At 38.5% G+C, this 27,314-nt stretch overlaps 1 protein-coding gene across 2 annotated transcripts in view; it reads left to right on the top strand.

Moving 5' to 3' along the window:
• jag2a (jagged canonical Notch ligand 2a) overlaps positions 1 to 27,314 on the top strand; it is a 48,059-nt gene that overhangs the window by 7,051 nt on the left and 13,694 nt on the right. For both annotated transcript variants that reach the window (XR_013785469.1, XM_079440807.1), the window contains exons 3-9: positions 10,495 to 10,555; positions 16,663 to 16,917; positions 20,613 to 20,673; positions 21,759 to 21,889; positions 24,629 to 24,748; positions 24,936 to 25,049; positions 25,164 to 25,277. Coding sequence is in view for 1 of the 2 variants with exons in the window: in XM_079440807.1 (XP_079296933.1) it covers positions 10,495 to 10,555; positions 16,663 to 16,917; positions 20,613 to 20,673; positions 21,759 to 21,889; positions 24,629 to 24,748; positions 24,936 to 25,049; positions 25,164 to 25,277 (856 nt within the window). In the remaining variant the exon portion in view is untranslated. The remainder of the gene's footprint in view (positions 1 to 10,494; positions 10,556 to 16,662; positions 16,918 to 20,612; positions 20,674 to 21,758; positions 21,890 to 24,628; positions 24,749 to 24,935; positions 25,050 to 25,163; positions 25,278 to 27,314) is intronic.

Below are 27,314 nucleotides of genomic sequence, written 5' to 3' on the forward strand. Positions count from 1 at the left end.
CCGTGAATAAAAGTGGTTGAGTGCATCGGGGAGGGATGTGTCCTCATCACAGGCCTGTGGCGGGGGCTTGTAGTCAGTGATGGTCTGAATGGCTTGCCACAGGCTCCGTGTGTCTCTGCTGTCTGTGAAGTGGTTGTTGATTTTTTGGGCATATGACCGTTTTGCTTTTTTGATGCCACAGGACAGATTGGCTCTTGCTGTTTTGAGGGCTGCTTTATCTCCTGATCTGAATGCTTCATCTCTGGTCTTTAGCAGCCCACGAACCTCTGCTGTCATCCATGGCTTCTGGTTTGCACGTGTGGTGATGGTTTTGGTGACTGTCACATCATCAGTGCACTTTTTGATGTAAGCAGTCACAGTTTCAGTGTACTCATTCAGGTCTGTGTGGTTGTTGTAGGTGGCTGCCTCTTTAAACATATTCCAGTCTGTGTCCTGGAAGCAGTCCTGCAGTGCTGAGGTGGCATTGTCTGGCCATACTGTGATCTGCTTTTCAACCGGTTTGGTGAGTTTGAGAAGTGGTCTATATGCTGGGATTAGCATAACAGTGATGTGGTCGGAGTACCCGAGGTGGGGGCGGGGTTCAGCCTTGTAAGAGTCCTTAACTGTTGTGTAAACAAAGTCCAGTGTGTTGTTTCCCCTTGTTGCAAAGTTCACATGTTGGTAGAACTTTGGCAAAACTGTCTTTAATTTTGCGTGGTTGAAGTCACCGGCTATGATGAAAAAGCCGTCGGGGTTATTTGTTTGTTGTTCACTGATGGCGCTATACAGTTCACGAAGCGCGTCCTTAGCGTTTGCACACGGGGGGATGTAAACCGCAACGATAACAATGGCCGTGAACTCCCGCGGCAGATAGAACGGTCGACACTTCACAACCATAAACTCCACCAGCGATGAACAGTGTTTTGATAATACCGCAGCATTGTTACACCAGTCTTTGTTGATATAAACACATAAGCCACCTCCGCGTGTCTTACCAGACAGTGATGAATCTCTGTCCGCTCGGAAGTTGGAAAGCCCGTGCAGTTGAATGGCGGAGTCCGGGATGTTGTCGTTTAGCCATGTTTCGGTGAAAACAAACACGCAACAGTCCCTTGCCTCATGCTGTGTAGATCGACTGAGTTGAATTAAGTCCAGTTTGTTTTCCAGAGAGCGGGCGTTTGAGAGCATGAGTGTTGGAAGAGCTGGTCTTGAGGGGTTAGCTCTTAGCCTAGCTCGTATACCTCCGCGCTTACCGCGTTTCCGTCCTCTCTCACACCGCTTGCGACGCTGCCTTGTGCGGGTAGCGTCAGTAGGCGAGGCCGCGGTCTCGAGGTCCGGCTCCAGCAGTAAACAGAGGCCTCGTAGCTTCTCAGTAGCCGCCGGCGAGAGTTGGTGTACGTAAGCGTTGCTGATATCCAAAAGACTTTGGCGATCATAGATGAATTCTGGGGTGATTTCCTTAAGAGTTAGCGGTAAACTGACACTATTTGGAGACGAACAGACGACATTAAACGACATAAAAGCACCGTCTTTGGGACCCGGAGCAGCCGCAGCGATCGATCGCGCCGCCATCTTCCTTCCAAGGCTGTATCTCAGCGAAACTTTGACATATTCACACCAAAATTTGTATGTGACATTGTAACCTCACACTGACCACGCCACATCAGATTGGTATCAGCGCCCCCTATTGGTCAAGAGTAATAAGCCATTCATTAATGATTAATAATGAAGTTTACAAAAATGCTAATAACGTTTGATTGCATTAGCCTATCGTAATGAAACTGGTCTCAAATTATTCCTTGGGTCATGCTGACAACACACATACCAATCATGTCATAGTAAGTCGAACTTCCTGTCCGCCATTTTGATTTCTGTTGAAAACCTACTTTTTCAAACTCCTCCTAAACCTTTGGTCCTATTTTCACCAAAATCGAAGCATATCATCTTCAGACCAAGCTGACAAAAAGTTATGGATTTTGTGTTGATAGACAAAACCGCTTTCACATACCACAACAACGAATTTGAGGCATGATGCCAAAGTGGCTATATCTCTGCAATGCTTTGGCATATTGACACCAAATTTTGTGTGTGCCATTGTCACCTCACACAGAACACACCACATCAATTTGATTACGGTGCCACCTATTGGTCAAAGGTGAAAAGTCATTCAATCTTATTACTAGTAGTTTTAAATGATTTTTCAGCCATTTGGACTACAATAATCTTAAAATGGCTTCAATTACTCATTTCTGCAGTTGGTCTGATGCTCCTTGCTATGCTTAGCTGGTTTTCACATACCACAATAACGAATTTGAGGCATGATGCCAAAATGACACTTGAGGCTGTATCTCTACAATGCTTTGGCATATTGACACCAAACTGTGTGTGTGCCATTGTCACGTCACACAGAACACATCACATCAATTTGATGACGGTGCCACCTCTTGGTCAACAGCGAAAAGTGATTCAATCATATTACTGGTAGTTTTAAGTGATTTTTCACACATTTGGACTGCAATAATCTTAAAATGCCTTCAGTTACTAATTTCTGCAGTTGTTCTGATGCTCCGTGCTATGCTTAGCTGATGTGCTTGGCCCCGTCATTGCTGCTTGCAGCTATATTTTTTATTTAAGCTTTTCCAAGTAAGAGCTCAACAAGTCCATGTTCTGTTTCACGATAAGTTCTCAGACTTAATCTAAACCTTGAATACACAGTTAAGAAAAGAGATCTTATACAAACCAAACAGAAATATACAATAGCAACGTATCTTTACCAAAGATAATGCTAGCTCTTTCTAAAAAGCATCTTTGCTCTGTCATTTCTGTCTCTGTTTTAAATCGCATATATGTAGACCTGCCAAGATGCAAGGGTGACTGATTCTTTCGTTTTACTAAAAGAGAGAGGGATGCTAGTGACAGACAAACCTGACTCCTTCATTCTTTACAACTAAAACGGTTAACAGGGCCTGACTAGATGTTCAAACTTTATCTGATCTGCTCTACTCTTTCCATTTATTTTATTTTCAGTTCTTTCCTGTCCTCCTTTCACCCCATCCTGCTTTCTTTAAATCTTGGATGAGTGTTGGGTCTCTTGTTTCACGACTGTTTCTCTCTCCGCTTTTCTGTGAGCGTTCTGTATAGTTGGCTGCACATTTGATCACATGTGTTTGATGCAAACCCGCTTTGTGTTCTTCAACTGGACTGTGATGTTGTCTACTGGTAACAGGAGTGATAATAGTCGATATTTGACAATTATTAATGCAAACATGTTCCCATAGTCTTCAGAAGTTTAATGTTGGTGCAGTTGCATGTTCATGTTATTTTTTATGCAGTCAATTTATATTTTTAATTTTGACTTAATCTTAATCTTTAAAGTTTGACTTAATCTATTATTTAGCAGAAATATTGCTTGTTATGATTATTAAATATTAAATATATTGACTTAACATAGGGTTTTCTATCGTATTGCTGTTGCTATACAGTTTTGTTAGTCACTCAAGACCATTTATTACAATGATTTTACCATGTTAAAGAAATCATCGTCTTAAAGATTCTGTTAGTATTTACTCACGTTGATGTCATTCCAAAACCCACTTGACTTTTTTTTTGACAATTTCAAGCTCCAATATGAGAGAAAAATCACAATTACAGTAACTTAAAAGCAGTCCATATGATTTGTGGCTGGTTTTCTTGGTATCTTTATGGAACAGACTGTATTAATTAATTAATTCATTCATTCATTCATTCTCATTTTATTTTATTTTATTTTTTGTCCTAAACTGGCTAATATCACCGGAGGAGAAAATTCCAAGTTACAAGAATAATAGACTCTTTTTATATATAATGTGTATATATAATGAATAATGTGAGTTTTGTCCTCACATAAAATTATAATATGCCTTCGGGTAATTTGTAATAGACTTTTTTTGTCCATTTTAAAAGCCCTGTATACCTTTCGCACCTTTATTTTTCTAGATATTAAAATATCAAAATGATTGTCTTGCTGGCTACTAGCATTTTAACACTCACACAGACGCAGACCAGCAGGTGATTACAGCAGACAGCTGGTGTCTCAAGGCAGATTTGACACTTGACACTTTTAACAAGATGGACAAACATTGAGACGCCTATTGCATGTTTACAAAGGAAAAACTATTAAAAAATTAACTAAATGGCAGAACACAAGTGCTATGATGCTTTTGGTGTAATATTCTTCCACATTTATAAGTTTATATAACAAGACTCATGAATAATTTTATAAAAAGATGGTGATGACATGTTTTGACATTTACAGTGTCAATGTTTGTTTTTTCATGAACAGCCTTCAGTCTCTACCACTGTTACTTCTGACATTCATATTGAATGTTTTCTTAAGCGTTTTGCATACTTTATATATCTGTTGTAGTCTGTCTGCATACACAGATCTCTAAATGTCAATGAAATGTCAGTGAATGTCATTTTGGCATTTGACAGTGCAGATTTTTGTGTGAAATATTTCTTTTAAAAAGCTTTAACAACACACCTTATTCATGATCAAATCAAATACACAGCTTCTCATAGCTTATTGCTTTAATAAACCAACACCTCTTTCACTGAAAAACTGCACACAAAAGAATTACATTGTTAATTCTGTGCCACAGAAACCCAAGCACATGGGGTATGAAGAGACTTACACAGGTGTGTTACCAGCCTGCACATATCACATTCAGCTTTTAGTTGGAACAGTTCCCATGTAAGTGTGTTACTTTGCATTGATTTGCATTTGACCTGAATCCTTAGTATATTAAAATCTGTTCTGAGTGTATATGATAATAAAAGGCACATGCCGGCTCTGTTCTCGAAATATACGTCCTCCTCAAGGCCCTCTGAGGTGTAAAAACTGTGGCACTGCCTGCTCCGTGTCACTTAGGAGGTGTAATTTATTCATTGCCAGTGTTTGCGTGTTCCTGTGTATCTGCTGGCATGTGTATATGCATGTGGGTGTCTTATTTCCCTCTAACTAAGGAAAGATAAAATCTTCCCTGCTCCTGCTCCTCCCTTGGCTGGTGGTTGGTATCTGATGGCTGTCTTTGGAGATTAGTAACTTTGTTTTACGCCAGTGCACTTGATCAGGTGTTTAAATCAGTATGCTTATGCTGCAAACTAATGCTACACAAAGCCTATCATTAGTTTGCTGACACTGATTCTTCAACATCCTGACATAGTTAATGGGTTTAGATGTTATTCTTGATGTTATAAAGCAGTAGGCATCCCCTAGGGAGTCTGTGGGGGAACAGCAGGTGGTCAGCCAATTATTGTTTCTTGTCAAACAAAATGTTTGTGAAAAAATAAAATATACATTGCAGAAAAATACAATATTAATTTAACTTCAACAACCAAACATAAGTTAAGCTAGTTTCATCGTCCTTACCAGGGTAATGATTATTTTTATAGGCTTTGTAAAGAAAGCATTGCATCAAATAAATACATTATTAAAGAGATTCACCCAAAAATGAAATTTCTGTCATCATTTACTCACTCTTAAATGGTTTTAAACTTGTAATTTTCATTTTTGGGTTGAGTGTCCCTTTATTATGGTATAGTAATGCATACATGCAGATCATTTTATTTTGTAAGCTGATTAGATTTTTATGTAAACAGACATTTTGATCAAATGAAATTGATCAAATGTGACAATAAATACATTTATATTGATACAAAAGATTTCAATTCCTCAAAAAATCCTGAAAAGAAATGTATCAGGGTTTGCAGTATTCAGCAGTACAACTGTATTAAACATTGAAATTAATTAGACATGTTTTTTAAGCACCAAATCAGCTACTGAAGGATGATGTGACCCTAAAATGGAGTAATTACTGGAGCAATGGCTGCTGAAAATTCAGCATTGCAGGAGTAAATTAAAGTATATTTTAAAATATATTAAAATAAAAAAAAAAGTTAGAAAATTGTTGCATTTTACAATATAGTTTTACGGTATTTTTGATCAAATAAATTATCTTGTATGACTGTATGAGATACTGTATGAGAATAAGTTGACTTAAAAAAAAAGCTCTCACCAACCCCAAATTTTTTAACCGTAGTGTATATTTACCGTATTCATTATAGTTTGCTCATTGTTCATGACACATGCCCAAATGAGACGAAATCATAAAGAGTAATGATCAATAAATCAAGAAGTCTGTCTTTGAGGATTGGAGTTTGTTTGAAGTTTTCATAATGTGATGATGTGATGATTGCGAAGAGCTTCAGGCTTAATCGCATGAACTAGTGAAACAAATAACTCTTGTTTTTCAGTTCATGACACATAAGATTTGGCTCAATAGTTTGCGTATGCCTTGCCCATTTTGTTTTTTAATCAAATTTTTATTTTTATTTTCTTCTCTTTTAAACATACAGAAACACGCAGACAAACAATCAGCCATACAACAGCAAGTGATGGACACAACAGCAGTAACAAATAAAAAGAATATTGCACAGATACGTAAATAAAACCCTAAATAAATATGAATTTAAAAAATAAAGTAAAAATAAATAAATAAATAATAAGGTACACTTGTCAGTTACACAGAAAATTAAATGACATAAAATACATAAAACAACCAAATGATAACAATGCAGAAAAATATATACAAAATTAAGCAAATACTAATGCACATATTCAACTAAATTCATATATAAACATCTAAGGCAAGGGCATGAATTTGGCATTTAAACTAAAACCGCTGAAAGAAGTCTATGACAGGTAGAAATCAGCAATTTACAACCTGAACAGGGAACGATAAAAAGAAAACGAGAACAAGAAGAACCAAGCCAAAAGACCAGAGGAAAAAAAAAAAGAAAGAAAGAAAGAAAGAAAGAAAGAAAGAAAGAAAGAAAGAAAGAAAGAAAGAGAAAAAAGTTTGGGGGTTTCTCCAAAGTTTGGGCCTAATGACTAATGGTGCTCTCTCTTACGATCAGAATCTTTTCTTACAATCTTGAATTGTCTACTGCATGCATTCATGGTACAAGTTGCACCATGAATTCATGCAGTGGACAATTCAAGATACACCATGTCCATAATGCCTTGCCCATTTTAAAAGCATAGCCTGTACACCTTTTACGTTGTGATTCATTTTCACATTTCTCTGAGAGTAAGTAATTATCTTGCTGGTTACTGTTATTCACACAGCATATACACTTACTGATGCAGAGCGGCAGAATATAATAGAAAGCTGGTTTCTCAAGGCAGATTTGATACTTGTGGCTTTTAACAAGAAGCTGGACAAACAGCAGGACACCTAGTGCAAAAGAAAACAACTTAAAAACAAAAATCAAATGTGACTACATTTCTGATGCAATATTACTGTCACACTTTTAAGTTCAATAATAATTTTATATTTAAATTGTGATAGTATTTTGTAGTTGTCCAGCAGTTGCCCATCAGTTTTAATGTTTGTTTCTTCATGAACATCCTTCTACCACCATTACTCCTAACATACATGTTAAATATTTTCTGAAGGGTTTTGCATACTTTACAGATCTGTTGTAGCCATGGCCGCAGGAACTAGGGGTGCTGAGGGTGCTGCAGCACCCCCGCCACAGGGCCGGGTCTGAGATTTTCCTTGTGCCCCTAGCTCAATCATCCTTAAAATACTTCATTTTTGTGATAGTTTTGGGATTAATTATTTACTAAACTGACCAAAAATATATAGCCTAGTGTGGTTCTATTTTTCTTGCGCGTCCATACATCTCTCCTTCACACTGACAGAATTTCATGTGAAATATTCACGCAATATTACCGTAATTTTACATTCCGACTTGTAAAATCCATTCACGTCCTTGTCCTTTTTATGAGCCGTCTTCCGAAGCTTTCTAGCTTCTCAAGATGGCCACGGACAATCACATAAGCACAGCTCTTTAATTGTACTCTACTCTCATATTCAAACGCCCTCAAACAAGCCTAATGTAGGCGACATCTATAACGTTTTAGGCAAGTACAGGCTACCATATTATGACATAAAATATTTTAATAAGACAGAATTTGTATTTAACCTGATCACGTTTAATAAAAATAAATTTTAAGTAGGCTAATTATAACGCAGCATGTCCTCGATTATTAAAACAACGAACAAATTATACAGCGAGCAAAGAATATCACTGAATTCGGTCTAGCGTTAGTATAAGCACACAAAAAAGCTATAAGCTATAATTAGTGATGTTGTCTGCAGTGTATGATGAATTAATCTCTTATTTACATCGCATATACATCTGCACTTTGTTGTTTCGAGAGAATTCGCCGAAGTGCACTGATCAAAGATTTTGCATATCATATTTGGTAAAATCCCCTTAAATAATAGAAATATTAAAGAAAGCATCATTGAACTAATATAAAAAAAGCACAAAAATATATTGGTCTTCATTTGTATGTTAATAATCTATAAGAATTTGGGCCGTTTAATATTAGGATTTTGTCAAAAATCCCCCACCATGGCCCCGCACTACAACATCAAGCCCCGCCCCCAGCACCCCCCAGATAAAATATGTTCCCGTGGCTATGGTTGTAGCCTGTCTGTGTACATACAAAAATGTACATCTATAAATGTCAATGAAATGCCAAAACATTTTTTTTTCTGGGATACATGAATTTTGTTTGAGAATTAGTGAAAGGTTTGAAGCCATGCCTGTATCAGGATTCTTTCCTTTCTACCATTTACTGCATGCACCTACAAGTTGGAGTGGTTTGGCTTCACTGATGTTAGCGTGCTGATTCATGCTTCCAGGGAAAAGATGCGTGAGTGTCTGCACATGAAATCCATGGGCATGTTTCACATGCCGTGCTGCCACAGTAAACCTGATCTCTGCCCAAACCAAAAAATACAACCTTTCAGCCAAACATAGACCTGCTAAAATCACCGCTTCAGAAATGTTCTCTGTTTTCCACAGCTTTTTTTTTTTTTTATTATTATTATTTTTGTGAAGCTTTAGATCATAAATCATATAAAGCTGTTCCTTTGCATTTCCTGTGCCAAAGTATTGGAAATTAATGGTGGTGTGATTTTTTCTTTTTCATTTATACAGACTTAAGCTTAAGGAAAAAACTCTTAACTACACAGAATCTTATTACACTCTGTTGAATGTTATCCTGTCCCATAGATTTCTTCCTAATGTTTCAGACATTTCCCGAATGTTCATCCAGCACAATGTGTGTAATCCAAAAGCACTCAAATTCTGTCAGATTAAAGGGAAGAAACGTTACTACTCCTCATTTGAGTGAAGAAACATGACCTCTCCCATCTTAGTCAGTTCACCTCAGTCACTGTGAAGTACTGCTGTTTGAGAAAAGTTTTGAACCTTTTGAAGTCATTCTGCCCATGCTGTTATTTGACTTGACTTAGCAAACCATTTTCCCATTAAATAAATGAACTAAAGAACACTGCTGAAGCACATGTCTGTGTGAAAAAAGTGCATGCATAAGCATCACGCAATCATTTATGAATTGTTGACTGCAGCAGTGACCTGATACACGCTCCTACAAACATCCTTGCACCATCTCATCATTCATCTGGTTTATAACCCAGATAATCAGTCACCAGACCGTGGGAACCAGGTTATTCACATTGCTGTTATGACTTGCATCCTGTTAAAAAGGCATGCACGCATATACACAAGGTATCAATACAAGGACATTAAATAGATTTCCATTGTTTGATAATGGCAACATACTAACCCGAACCTAGAGTAACTGAAAAAAAATCCCTAGATATTATACTTCATCAATAAGTTTTTTTTTTCTTCAAAGATGTCCCCTGATGCCCTTCTAAGTGTGGTTTTGTCCGATTAATGTGAAAAAACTCTCAGAAAGGAAGTTTTGTTGTTTTATTTGAAACGCATGAGTTCCATATAGCTGGCATACCAAGTGTTATACTTTCTTGTATTCTCCTCCTTATATTCTCTCAATATAACACTACTGTTCATAAATTTAGGGTCAGTAAGATGTGTTCTTCAATATATTACTTGTTGTCAGCAAGGATGCATTAAATTTATCAAAGTGACAGTACTGACATTCATAATGTTAATAAATCAGTTTCCAATAAATGAACCTTCTGTTCATCAAAGAATCCTGAAATAATAATTATGACAGTTTCCACTTTGTTTATTAAGCAGTGTTGTTTTCAACATTGATCATTTTAAGAAATGCTTCTCGAGAAGCAAATCAGCATATTAGAATGATTTCTGAAGGATCGTTTGTCTCTGAAGACTGGACTAATGACTGCTGAAAATAGTAAATTAGAAAGCCATTATTCAAATAGAAAGCCTTTATTTTAAATTGTAATAATATTTCTGTTTTTGCAATATTTAAATCAAATAAATGTAGCCTTACTGACCCCTTTTGAACAGTTTTATTTGGATTCTTGTGCCATTGTTTTTGTGTGGTGTTTTATTGATCATTTGTGTTTGTCTTCCGCATAGACTTTGACTCTGGAGACCTAAATGTCTGTGTATATAGCTAACTGGCTCTTTCTCTCTATCTCCTAGCGAGCATACACTCTGATCGTGGAGGCTTGGGACTGGGACAACCAAACGATCCCAGACAGCAGTGAGTAATGATTTCTCAACACCTAGACACACACCAACATGCAGTGCTGTTCTTTCTCATCAGTACCGACAATCTCTCTCTTGAGCAAGTTCACAAAGTCAGATTTGACATTTAACCTTTCACTGTATAAGAAACATACCAGGATACATAACAGGGTAAACATTCTTTGTGGAGCAACATACGAGATATATCCTTACACTGATGCATTAGCCTGGGGTTTGAAGTATGCTATGCTTTTATGTAAAATTCTCCGTACGTTCTGAAATTCTCCCAAGTTATTAAAGGGATATTTCACCCACAAATGAAAATTACCACATGATTCACTAACCCTCGAGCCATCCTTTGTTTATATGACTTTCTTCTCTCAGACAAATACAATCTGAGTTATATTAAAAAAATGTCCTTTGCTCTTCCAAGCTTTATAATGGCAGTGAATAGTGGTCAAGATTTTGAATTAAAATAAAGTGCATAAGTCCATCATAAAAAGTGTTCCACTTGTCTCTGAGGGGTTAATAAAGTCCTCCTGAAGCAACTGTAATCCCTAGCTACTGGTAACTGTTTTACATGCATTCATGAGGAATTCCAGCAGTTGACGTAGGATGTAGGCGTAGCGTAAGCTTTGGTGAGAATATGCTAGTCCCATGAGAACCAAGTTTTGTTTCAAGCAAAGGAAAAGTATTCTCCTCTTGGCTTATATCAAATCCTCTAACATTTTTCTTTACAAATCCTCGTTTTGTACTTCTAATTTGTGACTGGTGTGTTGTTTTGCTCTCTCCTTCCACGTTTGCCTACGTCATCTGCTAGAACGCCACTCTCTAGTGAATGCAAGTACAACAGTTTATAAAGTTTTAAATATGGATATTTTTCTTACACATATGCATCGTTTCACTTCAGAAGGCCTTTTTTTAAACCTTTTATGAGATATTTACACACTTTATTTTGCTTTGAAATCTCAACAGCCATTCACGGTCATTATAAAGCTTGGAAGAGCAAGGATATTTTTGTAATATAACTCTAATTGTATTTGTCTGAAAGAAGAAAATCATTCAGTTCTACACATCCTCCCTTAACATGCTTGTTTAAATATTTTTTCTAATGCCATTTCTCTCTAATGCCAACAGTAACTGAAAACGTTTCATTGCATATCGACCAGTTCAAATTTATAACAAAAACATTTCTGAGTGCATCTTTTTGGTTCATAGTTTTCAACACTGCGAACATTTTCTTGATCAGAAAGCTCTGTTGGTCCACTCTAATGGTACGGAAACCCAGTGTGCAGGACATGTTAACACACAGTGTGAATGTTGATATGTGCATGAATGTGTTGTCTTATCCAGATGTGTCCTGATTTCCTCTTCTCCTCCTGTGGTTCTCCATTGCTCCATAATAGATGATGACTCTTGACAGGAAGTACCATTAATGAAGGAATTCATGTTCTGGGAGTTAGCTGATCATTTACAATGTACACTATAAACCCTAACATGCTGAATACACTCAAAGAATTTCAGGTAATTAATTACCTTGAGGAAATTAAGATTCAATTTGCCATCACAGGAATAAATTAAATTTTAAAATATATTAAAATAGAAAATATATTTCAAATTTAAATAAAATTTCACATATTTCAATAATAAATGCAGCCTTGGTGACTTTTCAAAAACTTAAAAAAAAAAAAAAACTTACCCCAAACGTTTGAATGGTAGTTTAAACACAACAAATAAGCCAAATTCACCTAATGTGGTCTTCTCAATAAGAAGATAAGTAAATGATACTAGTGAAGTAGCTGCAAGTGTACTTAAATTAAAAACAAATTGTTTTTCACATTATTGAGAATGGACTGGAGATTCACATATTCGACTGGATGGGAAGAGTTTGTTACTGTTACTTTGTGTTTTGGAACAAACAAGTGATGTGGAGATCAGTTAGTGTTAATGTTGATGCTATGTGAGGATTTATAAGCAGGTTGTTCTGTGGTTTGGTCAGAAACAAATTATTAGACAAAACTTACAGATGCTCTAAATAAGCAAATCCTGGCCCATTATATCCAATAGCATCTTATAGTATATTATTGTATAAGCCAAACATATTTCTTAGAAGAACAATTTTTTTTCTTCTAAGAGCTAATTATTGTCTGAGCAGCTGCAATGCTACTATTCTTCACACTACACTACACGCACACATACAAACAAATATACTGCCACCAATTAGTCATAAAGCAAAGGGCTACTGACAGGACTGGCATGAATATACACTCTCACAAATACACACAACACTAACAAGGCACTGATATGTTCACAGACACAACAGTCGGACAGATGTCATGTGACTTTTTGAAGTTCAGCCCAGGACATGAATTTGCTTCAAATGGAGACTAGATCTCAGACAGACAGACCATGAGCAAGATCTAGTCTGCATTTTTTTTTAGATGATCACCCAGATGACATGATGTTGATGTTGAGACATCAACAGGTGAAGAGGCAATGAGAGGCCGTGAATGTTCATGATGCATTATAGGTGGAATGGTGCCAAGAATTACTATTTGCTAATAACGTTTTTTGTTTGCAAGCATATTGTAGGTAATATTTTTTCTATGATAGGTTTTTAAATGAATAGTTGGTAATATTTAATTAATACATAATAATAATAAAACCTAATCTAATTTAATTATATTGTTTTAGAAACTATTTATATTTTTCTTGATTTTTTAAAGTCATATTTCTTATTATTAAGTACACAACTTCAGGGGCCTGTACCATGATGGTAGATGAACAAATTCAGAGTTACAGGATTAGTTTCGAGTTGATAAATCCAAAGCACTGCAATCCGGCTTTGTTGGTATCATGATGCTGATCATCAACTTTCTTTGTCAACTCAGGCTTTGATCTTGAGTTTGTGGAGCACATGCACATGTATGTGTGACAATATTACACATATTACATTAATTTAAAATAAATGATTTATGATAACTGTTAAACTAAAATTGCTTGTGTGTAATGGATTAATAATAATATATATCATATAATTATATAAAGCATATAAAATAACTCTAAGTAATTATCATTAAAGCCAGACAATGTTTTTACTAGTTTTTTGTACAATATAAACTGGGGGAGTGACTTTTTTGTGTCAGACATGTGTCACTTTGCTCACATCTGATTGGCCCAATTTCAGTTTGAGATCTCTAACTCAGAACATAACCTTCCCAGGAGCAGGTTAGCCGTGCAGTGTAAGTTACTATGGCAGTGAACGCAGCTTAAAGCCAAGCCACTTTCATGGTACCTAAAACCCAGGATTGTTGCAAACTAAACTGAAACTTAGCTGGCTAGCCCGCTAATCCGGCTTCATGGTACAGGCCCCAGGTCTTGCATGCTAATGTTGTTATCATTTTACATAGTTATAATAATGACTAAGTACTTCTTTTATAAAAATGATCATTACAGTGGCTGGTTTTTGTGTTTGTATTTGTGCATATTTTTGTTGCCTAGACACCACAGACATACTGTATCTGCTGTCAGCGGAGATCAATTCATCATCTTGGTGTCATAAATGCCTCACAGTTTCATTTTTTTTGCAGGTGTTTTTTCCAAGTCTACCTTCTAGAATTAGCTCACAGATGTAGTTCAGGCCTTGAAGAAATAAACAAAAAATCTGGCTTCAGATGTAAGAAGAAGCCGGTTTTGGCATTTGCAGGGCATCAGGTAGCGGGGGCCCTTGGAGGAGAGGGTCCCGTGGGGCTGTTTACTTTTCAGGAAGTCCGTCTCTCCAGCTCTACGTTTGGACTCTAAACAGCTCTTTCTGGCCAGCAGGTCAACTGCATTGTTCACGTATCGTCAAGGGGCAGAGACAGGGGTGTTATTGTGTTTCACTTGTGCTGGCTGGTAGATCGCTAGATGGTAATAAGGTGGATAAGTGGAAAAAATTGCAAAAGGGAAGTTAAGAAAGGTGCGGTACATTAACATGGAAGAAAACTTAGAAAAGTGGGCGAGTGAGCGTTATGTAGTTATATGGGAAATTATTTGGCCTTGTCCGACTCTTTGGTCTATTGTTTGTGATCTGTTATCGCAGTAGCGATGGGGGCCGAATCGCACCCATTGTGATGGAGGCAGTCAAAAAGAGCAAACTGGAGACAGACTGATGGAGAGATGTGAATGAGACAGAAAGAAAATAATAGGAAAGAAAAGAAACTAAGAAAAGATGCTTTGTTTTTAAGGCTAACAGCAGCCATCATCTGTGTTTCCTGAAATTTTTCTTTATCTAAAGCTGTTGTTATGAGTTAAAGAGAGCCTCTCAGATCAAGGCTGAAGTTCTAGTGTTGTTTGAGCTCATGGATAAACACGACTTATTACGTTTCAGACTCGGCGAGAGCTGTTCATTTGCTTACCTGTCTGATAGTTAGAGCTCTTATCCGTGTGTGTGACTGTGTTCTTGAGCTGACTTATCATCAGGGTCTCTCTTTCTCTCCCCCCCCCCCACACACACACACACACACACACACACACACACAAACGCTACTATGACTCTACCCAGTAACAGTCTCTAAGTGTCTCCTTCAGCTTATAGAGAGGGAGTGATTGGTGTGTATTTTTGTAACTAATTGCTGTAGATGAATTAGGAGATGAGTACTAGATTTTTTTTATATTTATAAGTGGGGGGAGAGTGAGAGGGGGAAGAGAGGACAGCAAAAAGGGGGGATGGCACATTTGATATGAAAGAGCGTGTCAAATTCCTTTTTTTAGTCGGAAAGTAGGAAAGTATGTCAAAGCTTTTGTTCCACTTCTGGAATCGTGTGTCCATTTAAGGAAGAGAGCAAGTGGACTGAGATGGGGCGAGCTGGGTGATTTCGGCTGTGGGGAAGGATTCGTGAGAGAACGCGCACAAGGACGATTTATAGAGCACCTTGGCTAGCAGTCAAACATAACGACCTGTCAGAAATACCACTGCCATATCTTTAAAACATCCTCAAATTGGTTATCTGACCTTTTTTTCCCCTAGGTTTTTAAAATATTTTCTGCATTCAAGTGGGAGTTTATGGGAATGTGTGTGTGTGTGTATGTATATATATATATATACATACACACACACATTCCCATAAACTCCCACTTGAATGCAGAAAATATTTAATGCTGAATTTAATGTAATAATTGTGTATATGAATAATAATAATAATAATTGTGAAATATTACTACAATTTAACATGACTGTTTTCTATTTTAATATATTACTGCTTAATACTTTTATGGAAACCATGATAATATTTTTTAATATTCCTTAATAAATAAAGTTCAGAAGAACAGAATTCATTCCAATCAAATTTTGCAACCATATAAAAAGTATTTTTATAAGTAGTCACTTTTGATCAACTAAATCTTTTGATCACTAAAAACAGTGATTTTATGTGTGTGTGTGTGTGTATGTGTATCCATTCACATAATTTATTGTACAGTTTAATGGCCAAATTCATTTGTAGTGATTTAGTGATTTATTTTATTGTCATTTATTTAGACAAATGAGTGTAAATGGTACTGCTCATTTTGGTAATATGCAAATGAGTCTCTGGCCTCAGGTACGTGATTGAGCTTCGGATGATCATGTCACCCCCTCATTCAGCCATATCCCTATCATATCCCTAGACGATGATATTGCTAATTTAATCAGGTGTGAATTTCTTGTGTGGAATGGAAAGTGCTGCAATGTGAGAATCTCAAGCCAACACCCACCTTCATGAACGGCACAGATTAGATTTGAATCATTGTTGATGTTATGTTCTCTCGCACTTTAAGGCGCTGTTTGTCTTTTTCCCACACACCCACACACACCCACAAACAGACTTTCCCTCTCCCCTACATTGTGACTGTAGCTGTTCGCAAGGTCACAGCATTTGTCTTTGCTTCTTGAGAGGGAGTTTGGCTGTGTGTGTTTTTTTTTTTGGGAAGGGGGGTGGGGGGTGGGGTTCTTCCTGGTCTGTTCCTGATTGTATTATTTCCTCACTGGCTCCCAAGCAGTCTGAGACAAGTGTGTGTTCCACTGAAGCAGGAAGACAGGCTTCGTAATACAAACACAAACACAATATATATATATAAATTAATGTTTTTTTGTCTCTCTCATAGGTGATGATCTGTTGATCGAGAGGAGTGTTAATCGTGGAGAAATTAACCCTGGAGAGGAGCGACAGCTCATTCAGCAGAAGGGCCGAACAGCCAGCATCCAGTACAGTGTGCGTGTACGCTGTGACCGCCATTACTACGGCAACAAGTGCAACAAACAGTGTCGCCCCCGAGATGATTACTTTGGCCATTACATATGCGATCAGTTCGGAAATCAGCAGTGCATGGAGGGCTGGACTGGGAAAGACTGCAAAAAAGGTGTGCGAGATGTGCTAACACTCAAATGAGATCGCAGTAATTAGCTAATGACAATGATCCAACAATCCAATCAAGTCCCATCCTACATTTTTTCTAGGTTAAAAAACAATTTTACATGGATATACGTGTCAGGTGTGGGTGAAGGAATGAGAGCGAGGACTCACTTGCAGGAGGAAATAGGGCTTTATTAATTATAAAATAAAATCAAAAACTACCCCGTAGGGGAAAACAGACTGGCAAGGCAGGACAAGGCAAGGCAGGACAAGACTTCACACAGGGTAACATCGACGACGAACCGGCACAGGACTGCAAACACAGGGAGATTATAAAGGGAGCAAATGAGGAGGGTAAAGAGTAAACACAGGTGGGGCAAATTAACCAATAATCTGGAAACAAGGTGGGTGGGGTCAAGACAATTGACATGAGAGCACATGGGGCACATCGAACCAAACAAGACAAGCCATGTGCTCACACAAAACAAAAACACAAGCACATGGCCAGCAAAACAAAATCACTAGCCATGTGCAAAACAGGACACGAACATGCAGCTAATGAGGAGACTCGTAAGCTGCATGTTCACAAAACATGACAAACATGAAAGCACCCATCGAGTGAAAAAACACAAGCTGCGTGCCACACAGAACAAGACAAAACAAGAGAAAAAAAGCATGCGGCCGAAACCGAACCGCGTGCCGAACAAAACACACACACAGAGGACAAAGGAAATAAGAACTCGAAATCGCACGCTCCCATAGCGAGAACAAACCTGGAGCGTGAGTGTCCGAACCCCGACACGAAACCAGAACCGAGCCTGAACAAGACAGGACCACCACGCCCCAACATGAAACAGAGCACGCAGACAAGAGAGCGCGCAGCTTGAGCACACTCGAAACCGCGCGCTCACCAGAAAACAAGACAAGAAGGGAGTGTCAGGGCTCCGTCACAAAACCATGAATAAACTAGCCCGAAGTGACCCTGACACTACCTCCTCCCCAAAGTGACGCCACCTGGAAGGGTGGGAGGGAGGGAAGCCAAGCCACTGCCAGTAAATAAGCCCAGGTCGTTTTTAGAAGGGTCCAGGGAGGGACTGGAGGGTTGAGCCAGGGAGGCTCCAGCAGTTCTGGAGTCCTGGCTGAGGGCCAGGGTGGAGCTGGAGGGACGGACCAGGCGGGCTCTAGCGCCTCTGGAACCCCGGCAGGAGGCCAGAGCGGCACCAGCAGCTCGGCAGGCAACAAAGGCGGCCCCAGCAGGACAGGAAGCAAGGGTGAAGCCGTCAGAGCAAGGAGCTTGGGCGGAGCTGGCAGGGCAAGGAGCTTGAGCTTGGGCGGAGCCGGCAGGGCAAGGAGCTTGGGTGGAGCCGGCAGGGCAAGCAGCTTGGGTGGAGCCGGCAGGGCAAGGAGCTTGGGTGGCTCAGAGACGGCCTCCTGGCCAGCAGAGGGCTCTGGAACGGCCTCCAGGCCTTGAAGGGTGGAAGAAGCCTTCCTCTTGTTCCTCCTCCTCCTCCGTCTCCGAGAGTGGGGCACTGCAGCATCGTCAGCCACCACTAGGGGCGCTGCAGCTCCATCGGTCGACGCTGGGGGCACTGCAGCTTCGTCGGCCACCACTGGGGCCGCTACAGCTCCGTCGGTCGATGCTGGGGACACTGCAGCTTCGTCAGCCACCGCTGGGGGCGCTGCAGCTTCAGGGGGCTGGAGAGAGTGGAGGGTGGTGGACGGCACAAGCCCTTCCTCCGCTGAGTCCTCATAGTGGCCGGTTCGTTCTGTCAGGTGTGGGTGAAGGGATGAGAGCAAGGACTCACTTGCAGGAGGAAATAGGGCTTTATTAATTATAAAATAAAATCAACAAACAAAAACTACCCCGTAGGGGAAAACAGACTGGCAAGGCAGGACGAGGCTGGACAGGACTTTACACAGGGTAACATCGATGACGAACCGGCACAGGACTGCAAACACAAGGAGATTATAAAGGGAGCAAATGAGGACAGTAGCCCCTCACTGCAGAACAAAGATCCAGGGGGCGGGGTTGGATCTACATCTAGGGGGTGGAGATTGGTAGGTTTAGGGGTGGGTTTAGGGATCAAGGGGTGGAGACAGGTAGGTTTAGGTAAATGTAAGGTGGGAGGAGTTGGATCTAGATCCAACCACACCCCCTGGATCTTGTGTTCTGCAGTGAGGACCATCTCAATGAGGAGGGTAAAGAGTAAACACAGGTGGGGCAAATTAACCAATAATCAGGAAAAAAGGTGGGTGGGGTCAAGACAATTGACATGAGAGCACATGGCACATCGAACCAAACAAGACAAGCCATGTGCTCACACAAAACAAAAACACAAGCACATGGCCAGGAAAACAAAATTACTAGCCATGTGCAAAACAGGACACGAACACACAGCTAATGAGGAGACTCATAAGCTGCATGTTCACAAAACATGACAAACATGAAAGCACGCATCCAGTGAAAAAACACAAGCTGCGTGCCACACAGAACAAGACATGTTTTGAAAACACATGTCTTGAGAAAAACAAGAGAAAAAAACCACGCGGCCGAATTCGGAGATATAAACTCGCAATTCGGAGATATAAACTCGCAATTCGGAGATATAAACTCGCAATTCAGACTTTTTTTCTCGCAATTCTGACTTTTTTTCTCAGAATTCTGACTTTTTTTCTTTTTTTTTGGTACTGTCCAACCGCGAGCGCAAAACACAGAAATAAAGAATAATGAGTAATTTTTATGTTTGTTCAAAAATCATATTCGGACGCAACATTCATCTAGTCCAATATATAGTTCATCTATAGCAAATTGAACAAAGCACTGCAAAGCCTTACACGGAGAGTGGTTTAATGGTGCGAGAAAGTCAGAGTTGCGAGAAAAAAAGTCAGAATTGTGAGAAAAAAAGTCAGAATTGCGAGAAAAAAAAGTCAGAATTCTGACTTTTTTTCTCAGAATTATGAGATATAAACTCGCCATTCTGACTTTTTTTCTCAGAATTCTGACTTTTTTTCTCGCAATTCTGACTTTTTTTCTCACAATTCTGACTTTTTTTCTCGCAACTCTGACTTTCTCGCACCATTAAACCACTCTCCGTGAAGAGAGTGGTTTTTCTGAGAAAAAAAGTCAGAATGGCGAGTTTATATCTCATAATTCTGAGAAAAAAAGTCAGAATTGCGAGTTTATATCTCATAATTCTGAGAAAAAAAGTCAGAATTGCGAGTTTATATCTCAGAATTCTGAGAAAAATGTCTGAATTGTGAGATAAAAAGTCGCAATTACCTTGTTTTATTTTTTATTCATTGGCGGAAACGGGCTTCCATAGGCTTCCATACGTTTGACATCTAGTGTGGACAAAAAAATTTGTGAAAATTGTGATTAAAAACGTGATTAAAAATTTAAAAATTGTGAATCAATTTTTAATGGAATCATGACCCCAAGAGTCAATATGAATCAAATTGTGAGGTACTGAAAGATTCCCACCCCTACACTTCATATTATGTGATTACATTGCCAGCCTTAACTTCATTTTTTTTTTACAGGTAATACATCCCATTAATGATAAAATTTAAATTTTTCCTTGGCCTCCAGAAATAAACTCGTTATATGTGTATTGTTGTCATCAGTAATGTAATTTACATGTGTAAATCAAGGGAGAGCAATGGAATATAATAAAGCTCATTCATAATGTCTTTGTCTTTCAGCTATCTGTGATCAAGGCTGCAGTGAGCTTCACGGAAGCTGTGACACTCCGGGAGAATGTGTGTAAGTGTTAGGTGATCTCTCTCTCTCCCTCTCTCTCCCTCTCTCTCTCTCTATTCTCAGGTCATGCATCCCAACGAGATGAATGAGTCTGTTCGTTAAAGTGAAATTGTTTCGCACGCACATTTTCTGGCATGCACAGCAGCTTTAAATAGTCTTAAATGAGCTGAGCAGACAACTGAAGGATGATATGATAATATTAGCTCCGCCTTCCTCATGAATGTCTATATTCAGAATGGAATACTAGCTTATTACCGAATACTCTGGATATTATTTTTAAATATATAAAAATGACAGTATTAAACATTTCAAGAGTCTATGGTGCTGTTTACAATTAGAGACATATGATCACATGTGCATGTTTAATTTGGCCAGTAATCACCTTTAAAAATGTAATTAGAAACATATTTAAATGAACATTTGTCTGTTTAATTAAATAATCAGTAAAGAAATAGATCAAAATAGTAGTTCATTGTAAAAGTTTGCTCTTTGATATAGTAAACATTGTAAAGTGGCCATCTGAGTATTACTGTACATGGATACTGAAAGTTTGCATACAGTATGCTATACAATATGGTACAGAAATAGTAGAGTAGTATGCTGTTTTGAATTCTCACCTCCAGTTTTGTGTGTCTGAGTGATGCTTCTTTTCTTCTGCGTTAATTCGACCATCTTTTAAAGTATGTGAGGTGGAAGTGACCTTTGACCACCAGTCTGTCTGGAATTCATTGCTGTCTAAGATTAGAGGTCATGAACTGTGTCTGCTACTGGAAAGAAGTTTACACTCCTGTCTCCGTGATACTCAGACTTCCTTCTCTTGAAGTTACCGGTGTAATGTACATGTACAATGTGTGACACTATCAAAATTGCTAATATTTCTGTGTGAATGGAAGACTTTTCAAATGTGTAAATAAAAGGAAGGTGGAAAATCATACTAAGCTGACATGATGTAATAGGTTTAACTGCTGTTTGATAAATGTGTTCAATGCTATAGATTCAGTTCAGGGAGACTTGTGCAGAAATATCGCACGCACACACACACACACACACACACACACTCCTGCTCTTGCTCTGTTTGGGTTTTGTAGGTGTATGTATGGCTGGCAGGGCCCAATGTGCGATGAGTGTTTGCCGTACCCGGGCTGTGTGCATGGCACCTGCATGAAACCCTGGACCTGCACCTGTGAGAAGAACTGGGGAGGACTTCTGTGTGACAAAGGTAGGCTGAATTGCTTTCTTTTAAAGGGGACATCAGATTAATTTGTCACTTTTTTGCATTTAGTTAGGTTACTGGCATGTCTGCCAGCTCAGAAAAGCTGAAAACACAAGCCAGTTCGTTGTGGGCTGTCTGAGTCTGAATTTGTAGCCGGTTTCTACGTAGATAGCTAGCTATTTGAATAAGACCACCACCAAACCATATATGGGATCCAACGCAGCAATTTGAGGGGTGGGGTGAGTAGTATCTCATTATAACTTAAAGAGACATGCACCAAAATGAGTCAGTGAACAGAGGTGTTTTTGACAAGGTAGAATGGGTGTTGTTTTACATGACCATTGAGGAATTTTAACTAAAGCATGTTACAGACATTTCGTGAATACCTTAAAAATCATACAAACTTGTGGAAAATGGGCATCCAATGTCCCCATTAACAGCAGATATAGTGTAGATAAAATTATGCAGCATATTGTGTAATTAAATTGATTAAAAATGCAATAGTTATAAGAACATTAAAAAGTTAATCTGTAGTAATGCACACAATACTGTTTAGAAGTTAGAACAGCAGAGTTAGTAAAACAGTTTAAAAGACATTTATAATGTTATAGGAAAGTTCTATTTCATATAAATGCTGTTCTTTTATCAACACTGATAATAAGAAGAAATGTTGCTTGAGTGCCAAATGAGCATATTATTATGATTTCTGATGGATCATGTGACACTGAAGACTGCTGAAAATTCAGCTTTACCGTGTCAGGAATAAACTACATTTTAAATATATGTGACCCTGGACCACAAAACCAGTCATAAGTAGCACGGGTATATTTGTAGCAATAGCCAAAAATACATTGTATGGGTCAAAATGATCGATTCTTCTTTTATGCCAAAAATCATTAGGATATTAAGTAAAGATCATGCTCCATGAAGACATTTTGTAAATTTCCTACTGTAAATACACTCACCTAAAGGATTATTAGGAACACCATACTAATACTGTGTTTGACCCCCTTTTGCCTTCAGAACTGCCTTAATTCTACGTGGCATTGATTCAACAAGGTGCTGAAAGCATTCTTTAGAAATGTTGGCCCATATTGATAGGATAGCATCTTGCAGTTGATGGAGATTTGTGGGATGCACATCCAGGGCACGAAGCTCCCGTTCCGCCACATCCCAAAGATGCTCTGTTGGGTTGAGATCTGGTGACTGTGGGGGCCATTTTAGTACAGTGAACTCATTGTCATGTTCAAGAAACCAATTTGAAATGATTCGAGCTTTGTGACATGGTGCATTATCCTGCTGGAAGTAGCCATCAGAGGATAGGTACATGGTGGTCATAAAGGGATGGACATGGTCAGAAACAATGCTCAGGTAGGCCGTGGCATTTAAACGATGCCCAATTGGCACTAAGGGGCCTAAAGTGTGCCAAGAAAACATCCCCCACACCATTACACCACCACCACCAGCCTGCACAGTGGTAACAAGGCATGATGGATCCATGTTCTCATTCTGTTTATGCCAAATTCTGACTCTACCATCTGAATGTCTCAACAGAAATCTAGACTCATCAGACCAGGCAACGTTTTTCCAGTCTTCAACCATCCAATTTTGGTGAGCTCGTGCAAATTGTAGCCTCTTTTTCCTATTTGTAGTGGAGATGAGTGGTACCCGGTGGGGTCTTCTGCTGTTGTAGCCCATCCGCCTCAAGGTTGTGCGTGTTGTGGCTTCACAAATGCTTTGCTGCATACCTCGGTTGTAACGAGTGGTTATTTCAGTCAAAGTTGCTCTTCTATCAGCTTGAATCAGTCGGCCCATTCTCCTCTGACCTCTAGCATCAACAAGGCATTTTCGCCCACAGGACTGCCGCATACTGGATGTTTTTCCCTTTTCACACCATTCTTTGTAAACCCTAGAAATGGTTGTGCGTGAAAATCCCAGTAACTGAGCAGATTGTGAAATACTCAGACCAGCCCGTCTGGCACCAACAACCATGCCACGCTCAAAATTGCTTAAATCACCTTTCTTTCCCATTCTGACATTCAGTTTGGAGTTCAGGAGATTGTCTTGACCAGGACCACACCCCTAAATGCATTGAAGCAACTGCCATGTGATTGGTTGATTAGATAATTCCATTAATGAGAAATTGAACAGGTGTTCCTAACAATCCTTTAGGTGAGTGTATATCAAAACTTAAGCTTTGTAATATGCATTGCTAAGAACTTAATTTGGACAGCTTTAAAGGTGATTTTGCACCCTCAGATTTCAGATTTTCAAATAGTTGTATCTCAGCCAAATAGTATCCAAATAATACATCAATGGAAAACTTATTTACCCTGCTTTCAGATTATGTATAAATCTCAATTTCAAAAAATGTACCCTTATGACTGGTTTTGTGAATAGAAATTAGTTATTTTAAATTGTAATAATATTTCACAATATTACTACTTTATATTTGATCAAATAAACGCAACATTGATGAGCATAAAAATCTTACTTAACCCAAACTTTTTAACACCTTTTATAGGAGATTTCTGGTGTTATGACCTGAAATGTCTCACTTAGCTCAAAAATGTTTTGTTAACATAGTAAATGAATGCAGTTGAGGTCTGTTCCCTGTCACTTTACACATTCATTGACATCCACACACATTTTTGTCTGAGTGGAGTGTTGCAGCTTTTTCTGCCATATTCTTTCCTGTTGGAAAAGATTGATTGTGTATTGTTTATGTATGTGTTTCTGTAACAGATTTAAATTACTGCGGCACACACAAGCCCTGTGTAAATGGAGGCACGTGTCTGAATACAGAGCCAGATGAATATTTCTGCTCCTGCCCCGAGGGTTACTCCGGCAAAAACTGTCATATCGGTAAGAAAGCTTGGTAAAACTCTGACAAAAGTTGTCATGTAATTCTCAAAATTAATAGCTTTAATATACAAGTGTAGGAATGGCAAAAAATAATATGTAGATAAGAAATGCTTATGCCAACCTGTGATTTGAGTTTAACAAGGTCTACCAAAACGTGCGTGTGTGTGTGTGTGTTTATACCTTACAGCCGAGCATACATGCATGTCAAACCCATGTGCAAATGGCGGGAAATGTCATGAGCTGGCTTCAGGGTTTGAGTGCCAGTGTCCCCCAGGGTGGGACGGCCCAACTTGTGCTAAAGGTCAGAAGTCATTTCCTTTTTATTGACTCTAGATGAGACAGACTATACTAGAAATGTACATATTATGCATACTTATTTTTCTGTATGTTTTTCATTTGTGTATGCACATTTCAGACAAAGATGAGTGCACGTCAAACCCGTGCACTCATGGGGGGACCTGCTTTGATCTGGAGAATGGCTTTGAATGTTTATGCCTCCCACAGTGGACCGGCAAGACCTGTCAGATAGGTGAGACCTAGTGTGCGCATGAATTCATATGATTGATTTTTTGCTCAAATCTATTGGGGGCCACAAAACAGTACCATGTTTAACTGTATCATACCATGTCTAAATAATCATCTCGCAAATATCAGCAGTTCTCTGAGTGTGCAATTCATAGTGCTTGTTTAATATAATGAGGTGTGTAACTGAATGCCGCGTTTACATATTACACCACAAATTACTCACAGTTGATTGTGTTACAGTGCGAGTGTGTGTTTTGATTGTTTTTGTGAGTGCATGAGTATGTGATATGCCTGCAACTATGTATATATTTTGGCATCGCGTGCTTGTATGCTTATTTAACCTGAGTTTGCGGGTGTACAGTATGTGTGTGATATGGAATTTCGTCTGAGGCTGTGTGGTCATGGCAGATAGCTGAATATTTTCTGTAACCGGACCTAGGTGATTTAAGTAAAGCTATATATATCAACAGGCCTGGCAACTGCCAAGACGGGGGCTAAATTTATCTTTTTGCACGACTATATTAGAGTGATCATGGGGTGGAGAAAGACGGTCAAAAGGGTGTGGTGGAAGTATTTTACTCCGCTGCTGCGAGTGCGACAGGAAATGCTTTATAACCTGTAAACAAGCACAGTGTGGAATTGTAGCCGTGGTGTCTGGTTATGGGGGCAGGTCGGGTTTCCCAGGTTGCACTCTGTTCTCAGTTGTGTAGCGGACAGGGTTACCTGTGCAGCATTAAGAAGAGAGTTCGATTTCATCTGTGGTACTACATCAGTCCCATATAGTCACACACAACTTTTATTCACTTTTTATACTCCTTATAGCCACCTATACACATCAAACATATTAAATATGTTATTAAACATTAAACATATTGGCAGGGTTTACTAAATGGAGGTTTGCAAGGGACCTGCACATGGTTCATGAGTTGTTGAAAAAGCTAATAATTAATAATATTGAATGTGAATTAAAAAATACTGTAAATAAATGGGGTATAGATGTTCTGCATGTTTCAGAGTTATAATGAAAATTTAATTATTATAATGATCAAATAAGAAAACTGTTGTAATTGCTGTCTTTATTTTTATAATTAAGTTCAAACATACTAAAATACTAGTAATATTAATATTATTATTTTTAATTAAAATATATATTGTTATATAAATCTATAGAATTATTATTAAAATCTCAGGGTGTACTTGAAGTAAATATTGCCCCCACCCCACCCTTTACTGGATAAAGATTAAGGAATTTTATATATTTAAAAAATGATTTTTAATATATTTTACTCATAATTTCTACTCAATTAAGTATTTTAGAGCTTGGCATAAATATGATAATATAAATTTAAAATAAAAATAGACATAAAAGATTTTATTAATTTTTTTTTTACTTTATGACTTTTCCAGATTTAGAAATCCCACTTTCAAAATCAGTCTTCCTCATATATCAATGTTTTCCAAGAACCCTGGTTTGTAAATAAACAATGAATTAAATAAAAATTAAATAAACAAATACAAATTAAATATTTCTGATTTTTAATAACCCCAACTATTTATGCTTATTATGCCTTATATTAAATAATTTTAAATCATCTTGAGGCCCCCTTGGAAGCCTCCCTTGTTGCCCCTCTACTGTTTTAGGGTGTCTCAATGCTTTTATGAGAGAACATGAATATTTAGTAGAGTTTTACCTCCTTTTTATGAGCTTCTGGTATGTGTTTTGGAGGTGTGATAACACTGATACTGTAGTAACAACACAAACAGGGGAAACTGTAAAGCTGTTTACAGATGATGTGACTATGCCACGGTGCATCATGGGAATCTGAGTTTTTTTGTGGTTTGACATATCCGAGATCTTGTGCTTGGTGGTGGGGCTTGAACTTCCATGCTCTCTTTAGCTCCCCTCATTCATCCTCTTCTCTCTCACACGGATGTGAATGAGTGTACGAGAAGACCTTGTCTAAATGCTTACGCTTGTAAAAATCTAATTGGTGGATATCATTGCAACTGCTACCCGGGCTGGGCGGGACCGAACTGTAAT

This window comes from Barbus barbus (genome assembly GCF_936440315.1).
Source record: "Barbus barbus genome assembly, chromosome: 18".
Classification (NCBI taxonomy): domain Eukaryota; kingdom Metazoa; phylum Chordata; class Actinopteri; order Cypriniformes; family Cyprinidae; genus Barbus; species Barbus barbus.